The sequence below is a fragment of the Pseudopodoces humilis genome, chromosome 5, assembly GCF_049639895.1.
Source record: "Pseudopodoces humilis isolate 2021_Gansu_Grassland_sample_001 chromosome 5, ASM4963989v1, whole genome shotgun sequence".
NCBI classification, from domain to species: Eukaryota; Metazoa; Chordata; class Aves; order Passeriformes; family Paridae; genus Pseudopodoces; species Pseudopodoces humilis.
This window is the reverse complement of record NC_142204.1, coordinates 31,703,305-31,718,755: the sequence shown is the minus strand read 5'-3', so window position 1 is coordinate 31,718,755 and position 15,451 is coordinate 31,703,305. Positions and strand designations below refer to the sequence as shown.

Below are 15,451 nucleotides of genomic sequence, written 5' to 3'. Positions count from 1 at the left end.
TTTGGGATTTTTTATGTGTGATAACACATGCCTGAGAAAAGATATCCACTTGCTTCCCTGCTAATCTTTGAGCTTTCTTAATGTGCTGTAGGAAAAAAATCGAGAGGAAAACAATTCACATCCCCAAGCACTCTCAGTATTCCTGCTAACAATGGAGAACTTGTCCTTTCACCCTCCCCTAAAACCCTCTACATGGTACAGTTAGCCCTGCCTTTGCTTGCCTTTGGTTGAGACCAGCCTGCTGTGTCCAGGCATTGGAAGCTGGCACATGCACAAGAATGTTTCATGGGGCTGTGCATGTTCAGATGAAATATGTACACTCCAGTGTGTTCTGCTGTGCTCGTGTATCTGTCCTGCCCAGTCAGGAGGACATGAGCAGCTTCCCAAATAATCTGTTCTGCAACAGCAGAAAGTCCATTTGGGGAGCTGTGTTCCTGGAAATGCAGTGAAAAATAGGGAAGTCAGAAAGGCATGTTCTGAATCAGACTACCATACTAAGCAACAGTATCATTAATGGTGCTTTCTGCCAAATGCTGTTTCATTTGCCTTCAGAACTGTCTGCATTAATGACTACTTCCACTAGCTAGTTATTTACATAAAGTATTGTTCTCATGTCACAGCTAGCAGCTATATAGCTGCTCCTTGCTAGGTGAGATGAAAAAGCAACAGATAGACCAAGATGCAAATGAATTCAGAGAAAGCTGGGTTTAATGTGTTGTTAGGAAAGATGAAATGTTCCTCCCACAGTGTCCCCACCATGCACAAGGTGAAATACATCAACACTGGGAATGCCCTTACAATAGACCCTCACCAATAGATGAAGGGGATAGAGCAAAGGTAGTTTGTGTTTCCTTGGATTTCATCATTTAATGCATTTACTTGTTTCTCAACTTTTTCTGGCAAAAATGGGTGAATTTATGGTGACCAAAAAAAAAAAAAAAAAAAAAGAAAGAAAAAGAAAAATATCAAGATTCTTGAGGACAAGTCATAGGAAAGAAGAAATTGCAGACCTGCTCAGTGTCCATGCTAGCTAGAAGCTTTCCATGGTCTCTGGAGGACAAGCATGGTGTTGAGCCATCATGAGCAGCAGTCATACAATTAAAGAAGTCACCAGGCTGTCTGCCAAGTCTGCTGTTGCCACACTGCTCCCACCCAAGTTTTGAATGAGCTTCAGGTTCCTGGTGGTGGATAAGCAAATGCAAATCAGTCTGAAACTTTAAATTCCTCCCCTGAACTTAAGTTTCTTCTCAGAGAAAAGGAGACCATTCAAATACATTCATACTATACAAATTATTACAAATACACTTTGGTGTGATTTAAATTGTGCTCAAAAGGAGCTTCTTTTGTGCTTTTGGCATGTGACACAGAACTGGCTATAGATTGAGAGGTTTTATCTGAAAAACAAACCTTACCATACATATGTCCACTGATAATAAAAGTCAGTTACAGACAATTCTAATATACTTTGAATAAGTTAGAACTCCAAATGGTGCTGTATTGATATTGCAACTTGATAGTGACTCTTCATCTCAGCAAGAGAAAAAATGAATGTAAAGCCCATGTCCAAAACCATAGGTTTTACTGCAGTTTGCTGCTGAAACGTCAGAGCCAGCTGATCTCATTCCAGCGTGACCCAGAGAGCTCTTCATTGTTTTGATTAATCTGCCCAAAAATATAAAAGCTCATGACATAAGATGGCTGTAAAGATTGGAGTCCAAAAGTTCAGAGCATTTTGACTTAATTGAACAGGTATTTGGAGACTATATAATTACTATGTAACTTATCTAATGTGACTTACTGAAGGCAGTGAAATAAAATATATCAATATTTTGAAAAATTCCAGTAATAATCAAATACATTAATATCTTGAGTGAATAATTAGTTCCCAGAATAATGTGTGTTTTCTAGCTTTGTACAACCCATTGATCTAAAGCATTTTGATACTTTTCCACTTTTGGCATTTTTATTGCACCAGAAATGTGGTTGTAACAGTGACTTAGCTGCAAAATTAATTCCTATCAAAGCACATTTTAAATTAAAGCAAAAAAAAAACTTATTAACCCAACTTAATAGACTTTAAATGTACAGAAGGCTTCTGAAGAGAGAAAGGTAATAGTCTGTTCTCCATGCTTTAGGAAAGCAAGTAATGCAGCAAGGGAGCAATAAGTAAGACACTAAAGGACATTATTTTAAAATAAAGACTGCTGTTACTTGAATAGACCCAGACAGATGATGAACTCTTTAGCACTGGCAAGTAAAAGTTACTTATTTCAGAACTGATGAAGACAACACTGACTGTACTGGATAAAGGATGGATGGGTTATTCTTCTAGCCTGTTTTCCTAAAATACTAAAGTAAGAAACTGAGCAATTTTAAAGCTTTACAACATAGTAAGGACTTTTGAAAGAAGATTTCATTTTATATTTCTAGACACGTGGGAGAGGAGAACTTAGAGACAGTTATAAGCAGGGGAAAGAAAAGAAGGTGGTATGTCAAAACCTGAAATATCTGTCTTTTATTACTTTGAGGCTTATTAATATTTGTATCTTTGTTATGCTACCTACTTAATATAATGAGATTTATCTAGACCCACCTTATCATGCCAAACCTGAGTTAGATCCACCTAATATTAAATACGTATTCAAAAAATTGGTTGATTTTTTTAAACTGAAAATTCTTTAATATTTTTGAACACTTTCACTTGAAGAAATGTTCTAGCTTTTCATTCCTAGAGGTAGGCAGATAAGGTCAAAGATTTGAAGACACACGCAGTCAAAAGTGGGTTGAATTTAAGAGAAAAATATTTCAAACTGTTGTGAAGGAGGGGAAAAAAAGGAAAAAAGGAAAGTCTTTGGAATAAATGCAGATACTACGCTTGGCTGAATCCTAAATGTAAAATTTTTGTGCACAGTAATCAGTTTCAGACATGGTAAAGTAAATATTCCCAATAGATGGATAAAATGTAACTGATGTTATTTTCTAGGGCAAAAACTGAGTCTTTGTCCTCAAGGTTACTGCAGGAAGAAAAATCTGCACATCAGTGCTTGCAGCAAACAACCCAAGTGACTCAAAAGCTTTTTTTGAACCCAGAGTTGTAATTTTTTAGGAAAAAAAACACACTTTAAAATTAATTTCCATTACATATCCCTTTCCAGCTGCAAGAGCCAGTAGGTTTGGTTATTTTTGCCCCACTGGTGCTCTGAAGTCCTGTCTGTCATTGAGAAACTGGAATGAGTAAAGTGTGCCTCAAATAATGGGAAACTAGGCAAGAAGGGAGAGTTTATCTTCTTTATAATTGTAAATCTAGTTTCTAGGGAATAACTTCAAAACTGGAGCATGTCCTTTGATGTTTCTGAAGATGCTGTAGTATGACCAAGTATCAGCTTTTGTGTTGCTACGCTCAGTTTGTTCTCAGGATGGCTGATTTGCCAGCCTACTCTGTCAGCATTTTTGTGTTTATTTTTAGTAGCAGACTGCAGACAGACAATTGCTATTGGCTGCAGTGTGATTTCTTCACATTTTCAGGTGTCCATTATCAGTCCTTTGCTGGATGTTGCCTCTCCCTCCAGAACTGGCAGAATGTATGATGAGGTCTGTCCCCAACCCTTGTAGTGCTCTATCACCTACCTCAGCTTCATTCATTAAATAGCAGCAATTTTTAAAGTGTTTCAAGTTTTCCTGGTTGGTTTGGTACTGAAACAGTGAGAAAGGCTTACCTGAGCTGTTTTGCCAGCTTTGCTCCGAAGGCAGTAACCTCAGGCAGAGGAGCTGTGATAAACGGTGGGAAACTGTAACACATACAACCACTAGAGACTTCTCTGCAGGTAAGTTTTCACTAGAACTGTAGCTTTGGTTGATTTCCAAAGTGCTAAGATCCAAAACATGTTGAAACACAAAGAATCTTGTAATGAGACTGGAAAAAATTGCAGTGGAGTTCAGTTCAGAAATGTGTTTGGTGGCTGTGAAGGCAAATTGCTGACCTTACTGATGGAGCAGAGAAGTATTTAAGGTCATAAAAACAGTTGTCAACAGCAGAGATATCTTGCAGTCTTCAAAGAAAAAACCACTTGAGTTCTTTTACTGCTTCCTCCTCAAACAGATTTTTATTTCCATGAAAAGTAACACCTTATCAAGTAGATGGCATGTTCTGATATTTCTAACACTTTATTTAAGTGCCAGAATCAAATGATACTTACCTGTATGTCCTGCAGTTGAACTTTGCCCTTACTAGAGCACTGTTATCACTTTATAGAACCTCACAGAAAAGTTTGAAGTGGAAATTATATATTTTTTTTTTTACATAATGACACTTAATACTTTTCCGCATAGTGAAATTGCTTTCTTATCACTTTCAATTCAGATTAAATGGTTATTTGCAATGTAAAATGTCTATTACAAGTTGGCAGATTGAATTCAGGAAACCCTGTGTGAAATTCCATGGTTTATTCCATGGTGCAAGAGTTTCATATAACTAACTGGTAAATATGAATTAAGAATTTGCTATGATCTCCTCTTCTTTTATGCTTATTCTGCTCTCCAAAGAAGTCACAGAATTCCAGAACCTGGAAGTAATTTTCTTTAAATAGTGAATGATATGCACTCCTCCAAAACCTGATCTCTTGAATGCATAGCTGCTGTATATGACTTATTTATTGGATGTTGGCTTTTTTAAGTTTTTGGGTTGCTTTCTGTTGCTATTTACACAGCTAGGCAGACTTTGTTGAATTTAAAACATTACCATTTTTTGTAAAGGCTACTTAATTTTTTTGCTGATGTACAGTTTCTCAGTTATTACATTTTCCTAATTTTAAAAATGTAGAAAAGTCAAAGTTTCCAGTTTATTTTTAAGACACTGTCATGATATTTAGAAATGATATTTAGAAAACCATCAGGGAATTTGGCAATAATCTTGGACTTCATTCAGTCATACTGACTTCCTGGATTGTTGCTTATCTTTACGTTTTCTTCAGAAATGGTGCTTTTATTGTGCTGCTTTCATTTTTAATGTTGGGAATGAGGGACCTGTTCCCCATCCTGCCCCAGTCCCATCATTGCACACAAGGAGAATATATCCCTCCTATTGCTCAATAGCTAAATCCCAAAAGCATGTCTGTGAAGGAGGGAAAATTAAAAGCCTCCTCAATCCCCTGCTCACCAAGCTGGGTGCATGGCCATGCTTCTCTCCCCCTTTGAATCTGGCTTGCTGTGCAAAATGTAGCACAGTACTCCTGAGACCAGGGCAGATGGAAACCAAAGACTGGCACTGCACAGCTTCCCACAGCCTGTGGAGCAGCTCTGATGTTGAGGTGTGAAGAAGCAATGGACAGTGTTTGCCTCCAAGGACATATGCCCTTGTGTCTGACTAGTCAGAACATGCAAGCCCTGCCTGGATGGCCATAAGAAGGTGTAGAAGGTGCTGGAATGGGTGCATTGCATGTCTTTGGTCTGGAAACACGTGCCTCAGTCAACACAGCAAGGTTTGGTAATGGACACGGAGTTTTGAGTGGGAAGAGCACAGAGCTTGAGTTGACCCATGGTTGGATAGGCAAGGGCCACAGGAGGTGATGGGGATTCAGCAAGCTGAAATCCAAAATGAATGCAGTCAATCTGAGTAAGATCAACAAGAGGGTCACCAGAAGGAAAGGTTAGACTTCAGTCAGTCTGTTCAGGAAGTTCTATCAGCAGGAACCCTATGAGACGGGACTGCACAAAGAAACATCTGACTAAATTGACTAGTTTTTGCTGTCTTAAATCTGATGGGCAAATATTTTTAGAGGAAAACAGGGTAAACATATTTATTCAGCATAAACTGTTTGTTCCTCTGAGGAAAATTGTGGGAATTCTTGTGCTCTCAGCTGGCACGCATACTGCTGTGCAGTGCAGTTTGCAGTCAGACTAGCAGTACCCCGGTTATAGCTGACCCCAGAAGTCTCATCTTTTGCTAAACATTTTGAAGTGTTCTCTTCCTAAATACTAACCCAACTGTTTACTGTCTACATAAAAACTGCTAATGGTAGGGCTGCTAACTACTACCAGGATACATGATGCTTTAATTGCAGAGTATGACTCAACAGGAGAGCACTGGGAGTCTGGGCGGGGGCTGAAGGAGGGACTGGATAATGACAGGACACAAAGGTGTGTATATGCAAGACAGGAAAACTGGGGCTTTGCCCAGTTTCCAGTTATAGTCCAGGCTGAAATACAGAAGATCAGTTATGCAACCCAGAGCCATATTTTTTGCCCTCAATGAAATAATGTTGGTGGCCTATATGGGAATATAAATGGATTAATTCCCTGAACCCCCAGGGAGCACGGTAGGTGTGTGTGCTTCTGGCACAGGCAGCCATGGAGCAGGAAGGGAGATGGTACTGAGCTGCCAAAGGCTGGGGAGCACAGCACAGCGTGGGATGCCCAGCAAACCTTTTGATCAGTACATGGAACTTGGCAATCCCAATGCTCGCTCTTGCCAAGGGTTGGATTTGTGAAGAGATTCTGTGACATGCAGCCATTCCTTCAGGGTATATGATTGAAGTTCATGGCAGTTATCTGATTTGCTAAAAAAATTTGCTACATTCAAGCACTGCCCCCTCCTCCACCCCCACCAGCACCCCTCATCCCACACACGCTCACACTACATTACAGGTACATTAGGATGCCCACTTAAACTTTGCTATGTAGTCCTGTTTCTATTTGAAATGCAGTGATTACCTAATTACAGTGTTTAATAGCATTCTTCATCCCCACAACTCTTTGTTTGATCCAAAGGTTAGAGCATTTAAAATATCATCAACAAAACACAGTGCTTACTGACTGAGGCAACTGGATTCCTCTGGAACAATATGAAACAAGATTGAACAACAAACTGCCAAGTGGTACCACTATGTCAATGAGATACTTTCTTCTCAACTTCTGGCAAAGGAGTAATTGCCTCTAAGAATTCATTGCTTTATTCTCAGGGATGATATTTAAAAGATTTAGATGCTATGCCTCTGCATTCACTGATGCTATTAATTGGTTTTGAGACACATCCCCATTTTGTCATTTCTAAAGGTGAAGGCTGTTCTGTGTTTTGTTAATGATGACAGCAGTGCTGAGAAAAAGGAAGGTCTAAAATATTTGACTTTAAGAACATGACAGATTAAATAACCTGAGGGGTCCTAATAATCATTATTCACAATGTAGGAGATGACAAGGGGAAATTTCTAAGATGACATTTTGTCACTTGTGGTAGTCACTTAAAATGACAAAAGCTATACATTCTGCTCTGCAGCTTCTTTACTCTAATTGGGCCAATTTTGCTATCATGCTATTATCCAGCAGAGCAGAACTGGTGACAAACAAAGAGGCTTTTGTGATCTCAGCTGAATATTTTTCCATGAGCTCAAGAAAATATCTTGCCAAAAGAGAATGAAAGTTGTCCCCACATTTTGTAACTGGCCAGAAATCTAAGGCTCATGTCTGTCTGGAGAAAGTATTATCTGTATTTTTAGTTCCTGCTTGCTTATGGAGGGATTTTGCAGAAGTGGCTACAAGTCAGAGGAACTATAATTGCATTTGGGATTTTTCCCAAGTGAAATAGTGAATTAGGTGAAATAACTTACCTTGGGATATGGCGTGAGAAAAAGAGGTCTAAACTTCCCTTCCACACTCTCCGCAATTTTGGCAGCCTGCCTTAATTCAACCATATTTTCCACTATGCACCAGCACATAATAATTCCCTTTAAGTATGTGATGACACAAAACTTGATTGTGTTAGCACATGCTTCTTTGTAGCTATTGGGAAACTTCTAAAAGCGTTTGAACTTTGGGAGAAAATTTATCATCAAAAGCTACGTTGAGAGTAGTAAGGACATGGTTCTATAAGCTGTTAATGTAGTGTGAAGTCCTGAAACAACCCATCTTGTTAAGACGTGAATATATCTATTATCATTCAGAAACTTTGGGCCAAAATATATGTAGTAACACATATTTGTTAGCATGGAATAAAATTATACTGGAGTGTAACATGGAGTGTATGTGGAGTGGGCATATATCCAGCTCATCTAAAATACAGTCATTTCATGGGAGTGTTAAGCTGTTAAAACGTATTGCTACTAAGAAACAGTTGTTTATAATAATAATAAGCATTGTTTTTCTGCATGACAGAAGTAGGAAAATGTCATTATTAACACTGTCCATGATTTGAACAAAGATAGTCTTTGTGTCTGTCTACTGAACAAGATATTTATATTCATTGTTTTTGAGAAACTAAACTTGGAAAACTGAAGGTAAATATTGCTCTCAATCTTTTAGCACATTTAAGTCTGCGGGGTTCAGATTAAGCAGTGGTGGTGGTGTTGTGCAGTTAGTCAGCACTATGTAAAGCACCAAATATTGTAAAACAGACTACCAAAAATATTATGGTGGTGTCACTTTGGCTGAAGAGCTGCACATTTTCCCAGACTTTCTCTCTTGCCCTTTACTCCATCTGCATATGCTACAATTCATAGAATTCTACATTAGCTTGGGTTGGAGAAGCCTTTTAGAGACAATCTAGAACAGCCTCCCTGAAATGAGCAGGGACATCTTCAGCTCAATCAGGCTGCTCTGAACTCTATTCACCCTGACCCTCAATGTTTCCAGAAAACCTCTCTGGACAACCTGTTCCAGTATTTCACCTTTCTGACTGTAGAAAATTCCTTCTCTATATCTAGCCTGAATCTATTATCTTTTGCTTTAAAACCATTGCTCTTTGTCCTATTGCAAGAGTTCCTCCTAAAAATTCACCATCTTTCTTGTAAACCCCCTCTAAGTACTAGAAAGCTGCCATAAGCTCTCCCCAGACCTTTCTCCTCTCCAAGCTAAATAGCCCCAACTCTCTCACCCTTTCTTCATGGAAACATATTTCATCCCCCTAACCATTTTTGTGTTCCTCTTCTGGACCCTCTCCAGCAGGTCCATGCCTCTGCTCTGCTGGGGCCCCAGAGCTGGATGCAATACTTCAGGTGGAGTCTCACCAGAGTGGAGCAGAGCAGAGGGCCAGAGTTACCTCCCTCAACCTGCAGCATGCCATACTGCCTGTTTATGCAGCTCGACATACATTTGGGACCAGTCAGCTTGGTGTTGTCTGTAAACATGGTAAAGCAGTGCTTGATCCCTTTCTCTGTGACAGTGATGAAGATATCAAGCATTACCCTTCCCAATACAGACCTTTGAAGGACACCTCTCGCCACCAATCTCCATCTGGACATTGAACCAGATTGAGTTACCAGCTCCTGACTTCAGCAAGTTTTGTTAGCTAAGAGTGCTTGCATCTCATTTCTTGGTATCCTACTGTTACTTCTGCCTCCTGAATTTCAAGGTCAAACTGGAGTTTTGTTGCATTAATGAAGCTTCCTCATGAAGTATCCTTGTTTCCAACCCAGCAGCTACATGGTACTCATGTAGCCTTAGATGAATTGAGTGCCATCCTACTGCTGACCCACCTGAGCCTCCAGTGCTGCTCCTCAGGGCATGACTCCTGCTACACCATCAGGGAGGGCTGCTCCATCAGCTCCATCAAGCCATCAACTCTGCGCTTCTGGCTGTGTTCAGATCAGCAGCCACAGCTTTCATTCATAGCCATACCCCAAATTCTGACATCTCCCCTGTTCCCCTCTGTCCTAGTCCATTAATCCTGCTCTACTCTTCCTCATCAGTCCTGTTTGTACTTTATCCTTATTTACAAATCCCCCTGTATCTACCCACTGCAACTTCCCCTCTTTCTTCCTCTTTCTTCATTAATTCTCTCTGAGGCAGGCTGAAAGTCTCAGCAGGTTTACTTCTTTTAGCTGGCATCTTTTCATTCTCTCTCAGGAATGGAGAGGTGCCAAAGCTCCTTGAGGAGCTCAGGTTTTTTCCTCCCAAACCCATACCATCCCATTCCAGACTTCTTACGGAAAAACCACAGTAAACTGCTGAAAACTTACAGGAAAGATGCCATCCTTACAGGATAACCTCTGGTTTCTGCTGAAAGATCCTGGTAAATGCCCCTCACTTCAAAAGAAGTGCATCAATACAAAATGTCTGCATCAAGTGATGGAGTCTATATCAAATAGCACACGTTCTGACAGAGAATTCTTTCAGATGATTACAACACTTAAAAATGTCTTAACTGACACATGTAATATACTAATTATTTGACAGTGCATAATATCTTTATTTAGAACAATAAAGCATATGTATATAATGTAAATTCAAAATCTGAACTGATATAAAAAGGGATCTGGGAAAACATCTATCTTTAAGAGAACACATATGTACATACACATCACAATTTATAAACTCTGTTGATTACCTTCAGTCAGAATGTAACTATGCAAAACTGTGCTGACATTTACATTAAAATAAATGAATCTGCCCATTATGCAACCAGTAAATGTCTGTGTCTTATCACTAAAGAGTCTGAAGCTTCTGCGTTCCATTAATTTGATAACAAAATAGCAACTTGACACCATTACTGTAAATCTGCATTTAAGACAATTGAAACAGATTCCTGAATTGAAAAATGTTGGATAATTCTTAAATATAAATCTAACTCAAAATATCAGTATTTTATGAGTACAGTTAAATTTTAAATTTAATAATTCTATTTTGTGTACTGAACAGTTTCATCATATTATGTAGAGCAACAGAAAAAACAGAGCTGCTGCAGATGAGAATCTAAAAAATGTGCAGGTTTTACAGATACTCCATAGTAAAGCACTTGTTTATAAAATGACCTTGTGATGAAACAAGTACCATTAACTCATTCAAGTAAACACACATCTAAAGTAGAACAGTTACTCAGTATGACTATCTGCTTTTTTATTCTCACAAGGCCACTAGTAATTGCATGCAAATTCAACTATTTCAAAGGAAACCTAAAAATGTTATGTTTCTCACCAAACCACAGATATCCAAAAGCCAAATCTGGTTGACTTTTATATAAAAAAAATATAACCCTTTTTTCCCCAATTTTATTTTAAGAGGGAGGGTGTTGATTTTCCAACAGTATTAATGCATGGGCTCTGTCTACCCAAAAAGAAGACTGAAAAACTGATCACTCTTTAGAAATTAAACTTCTTTAGAAGTTGAGAAGCAATTAAAGGTCTATTTCTGCCACCCCATCTCCAGCTGAAGAGTACCTTAATCTATTTCCATTGATTTCAAAGATATCTCACAAGTCAGTAGTCTTTCAGAATCTCACTGATGTCCCAAGTAAAGATCTCCTCAGTGGGCACAGAAAGTTCCCAGTAAATTCACAATTCCACTTCAAAGTGCCATGCCATCTGGTGTATCCACGGCTGTCCAGAAGTCTCCTTCTGCTTTGAGAACACCCAATCAGATCTCTCCTCTGTTCAGATCTCTCAAAAGGAGGGCACAGAATGGGAAAATCATGTGGTCCAACAACAGTTCTGCTACTCCAGGCGTCATATGACTTTCGAGCACATTCAAAGAACAATGTTTGTGATGTAAAGTCAGAAGTTTATACATGAGCTTTCTTGTTGTTCTCATATAAATTAAAATTTATCTTGCTCCAAAGAAGAGATTAAAGTATGACATTATTTGGAAGTGACTTACTTTAAGATGTTTTTGCTCTTGTTTATTGTATGTTTCAATACATAATTGATATTTTCTATAGTGCTGAAGATTAAGAAGCCTAAAATATTGTGTTTTTGAATATCAAAGTATAATTTGGGGCACACCAATATGACCCAAATTATCTGTTATTATTTGATTTTCTAGAAAGAATTCATTTAGAAAAATGAACATTTTTTATCAAAAAGAACATTAATAAATACAAGATTTTGGTTTTACTGAATCTAAGAAAAAAATCCCAAACCCTCAAATGCATAAGCTAGCCTCAAGAGTACGTTGTATGAAGTATTTAAGGTTTTCATACAATGTATAAGGACAATCGCTTCCATTTACTGTGAATAGTTTTCCATTCAGTCAAAACCAATACACAGTTATTCTCTGCATTACCAATAAGGTGCAAATTTCCATCAGTTAGGTCATGCTGACATTTCTTTTAGGGTAACTCTTAAATAAGTTTGAAACTCAGAGTCTGGGGGCTTTTTGAGTAAAGAACTACACAGAGCCAAAGGACACTCAGCTGAGGAATTCCATTGTTTGAGGAATGTACTTGCTTTTTAGAAGTGATGAGCAACCCTAGTTATTAACTGGTGAGTGCTTCAGCATCTTCAGAATAAATGTGAAGGTCTGATTCTGACACTAAGCTTCTTTTGATCCAGTCTAAGAGAAGTTGCTCAGGTGACATAAACCCCAAAGTTATCCTTAATGGAACTATGATAATTTATACCAGCTGAATAGGACTTGAGGACCCTTTTCTGACAAACATGAAGTGCAAAAAGGGCCTGACTATAAATAAAAATTCTACATGATCAAATCCTTCCATCAGTGAATTTATGAGAAATTTCAACATTGATTGCAGTAGGGTCACAATTCCACGCAGTGTGGTTACATGCCACATCATTGAGTATGGTAAGCTTCTGAGATTTTTTTCTTTTTGTAAGTATGAAAGACAGTTTTACCAATAATACACACACACATACATACACACACACACACACACACACACATGTATATATTATATGTATGACATATTCTTTTTATGCATGCTTCTCAGAAAATTGAGCAAAAGATTAAAACTTTCACAAGAACTCTTAAAAAATTTAGTAACTATACATTTTAAGGAGAACTCCAACTTTATGCAAAACTGTAAAAGGGTTGTTTTTGGTTTTGGGTTTTTTTTTTAAGTTTTCAAGTTATTTAACCTAAAACTCTTGCTGACCTGGTCAGTATCACAACAGATGACAGTCTGTCACTTCATGTGAGCCTCTACCCTTTACCCTTCTGAATTGCCACCCCTAATACAGGTAAATAATTCATATTCATTATCTGGGAAGAGAGAATATGAAAAGATGCACAACTACACTTATAGCTTTTACCACGGTATTTTTAGGATTTACTTGAAAATGCACATCTGTACATCAGTCCTGTTCATATTCCATGGATACTGTAACAGTAATAGATGCAGAAGACAGGTGGGAAACAAAGCCTTTCTCTTTTGTTTCAAAAGAATTAACTTTCAAGAGTGGAGAATGCCAGGATATTAAAGCTTACTAATCACTTAAAACACAATGCAAGCATTAATTACAGCTGATGTAAGTAAAAGCTAAATACACTCTCAGGATCTTTCAGGTTTTCTATGCTATACATTTAAAGACAAGGTATCAATGGCATGCATCTTCAGAATTTAAAATGCATTTCACAGGTTTGTCTTTATTGTGACATTTGAACGCAATTCAGACTCTTTGCCTTAGCAAGACTGGAAATTTCACCAGTGTTCACATACCCAGCAGTTACTCTTAATTCTTCGAAGCTCCATGAAGTACATTCACCTCCTTTTTACTTTGTGTTCATCCAGTATTTGCTTCTCCTGAACAGAGACCACCAACGCTGAAGATTTCTTGAGGCTTTCTGGGGTGGGCAACCAGCCACCTGGCACCCGGTAGAGACCACGTGTCGCTGTACACACAGCCTTTGACAGGCATGAACACAGCTCCTTATAAGTCTAAGTCTAGAACAAGAGCTCATGGCATGACTTTGCTTTCAAGTTTTATATACAATATTGAAGAGTATGTTATCTGTATCCATTTCTGCATTTTCTGTCAGTTCAGAGACCTTCATCTGAAGACATCAATTTAAGGTAAAGGACACAGAGTTTAAATTAAGGATGCAAAGGTATTTATGATTTGCAATGATTACACACAGTTGGAGGCATTTGAAAGATGCGTTTTTTGTTTAGGACATAGTTTGTTTGCCAGAGTCAGATGAAAGTATTAATGCAATTTTAAAACCTCAAATGTCACACAAGGTAGATATTCACATAAGATACAGTCCTGCTAAGTGCACACTCTTCTTGTCATCATTCAATTCAGTGTTGGTTTCACAGTAACAAACACAAATTGTCCTCATTTCTGTATCATGTCTATGGAGTCATGGGCAGCAACAACAGATGCAGACTCAGTCTGTCACTCCAGAAGGAATACGAATGTGCTTAAAGCTGCTTCATTTATGAAGCGAACATGGAACTGTTACCTGCCTGAAGAGAAAAAAAGAAATTCTGATTTTGTCCCTTTCTGTATTACTAAGCAGTAGAGCTTTTCACAGAGATAAAACATAGATACTTTTTCCTTACAGTTTTGGAAATAAATTTAATGACACTTGCATAGAGATTTCTTTACTCAGAAAGAAAAATGTTATAAGGTGTATTTTTCTGGTCCAAGAACACACTTGCCTGCAAAAGCTGACTGATGTCATCTATGGTAATGGAACAACCCTCATGGTTTTACAGAACTGCTATGTTTGGGCATTTTGGTATCGGCAATCTCTGGCAGCAAACTTCCCTTTGAAGTCATCTGGACAAACCAAACTGAGAATCTTTGGAAAAATGGAACAATGTGTCCCATGCAGTGACAACTTTCCTTTTCAATGAGCATATGGTAGAACAAAGCACTTAAGGACACTGAAAAAACTCTCAAGCTGTAGCTAAGGCAATCGTATTGAATACCTGAGAGAAACTGCTACAGGATGAACTGCAAAACTGAGATTGTCTGTTATGCTCTTGGCCTGCTCTTTCCACTTATGATAAAAAACAAAGAGTTCAGTGCTGTCTGAATTTTCCAGACACTTACATAGATGCCATGGGCTAAATACAGCACAGTTTCTGTAACAAGAAGCATTTTGCCAGAGAAGTGCTGCTCTGTAGAGGACAGCTGGGACTGAGAAACCTCACTCACCTTTGCTGTTCCCTCTTCCGTACTAAAGCAAGACTTATGTATCTGATAAGACTACAGAGACTACAGAAATGTGCTGACTAAGCTACAATTAATAAAAGCTCAGCTCTACTTGGCATACTCTCCTACACTCACCTGCTAATTTTAGCAGATTGTGTTTTTTAGTTTACATTGTTTTGCAACAGCTGAAGTGTAATAGCTGAAGGCTTCTCTGTATCAGCTCTAACACCGAAAAGGAGAAGTAGTAGCTGTTCTTTATTCTGAAATCCTTGTAAATTTAATTTTGAAGAATTCAAGTTAAAAATCAGAGGTCTAAATTAATGATACAGAATTAATTAAATTAGCTGCTAAAGATATTATACACAAATGACACCTACTGATAGCAAGACTTCTTTTTTTCCTGAAAACAGACTCTGAATCACTTTATATTGCAGCAGCTGAAAGTAGTTAAGTCTATGGTAAAACTTTCACCATCACCAACTTACCAGTACACGAAACAGTAACAGTGTAGAGGGAGAAAAAAGCAACAGCTACACTTGTAGATGTTCCTTTTCTTTTTGCTGCAACACACTGGAAACAAAAAGGTACTTTATTACTGCAGTTATAGTCTTTCAGGGAAATAGAATAGA

At 38.2% G+C, this 15,451-nt stretch overlaps 1 protein-coding gene across 2 annotated transcripts in view; it reads right to left on the bottom strand.

The window, feature by feature from the left end:
* Positions 1 to 10,216: 10,216 nt before the first annotated feature.
* Positions 10,217 to 15,451, bottom strand: part of KITLG (KIT ligand) — a 55,998-nt gene continuing 50,763 nt past the window's right edge. For both annotated transcript variants that reach the window (XM_005519410.3, XM_014249085.2), the window contains 2 exons: positions 15,308 to 15,392; positions 10,217 to 14,128 (listed from right to left, as the gene is read on the bottom strand). In XM_005519410.3, coding sequence (XP_005519467.1) covers positions 15,353 to 15,392 — 40 coding nt within the window. In that variant the 3' untranslated portion in view covers positions 10,217 to 14,128; positions 15,308 to 15,352. The remainder of the gene's footprint in view (positions 14,129 to 15,307; positions 15,393 to 15,451) is intronic.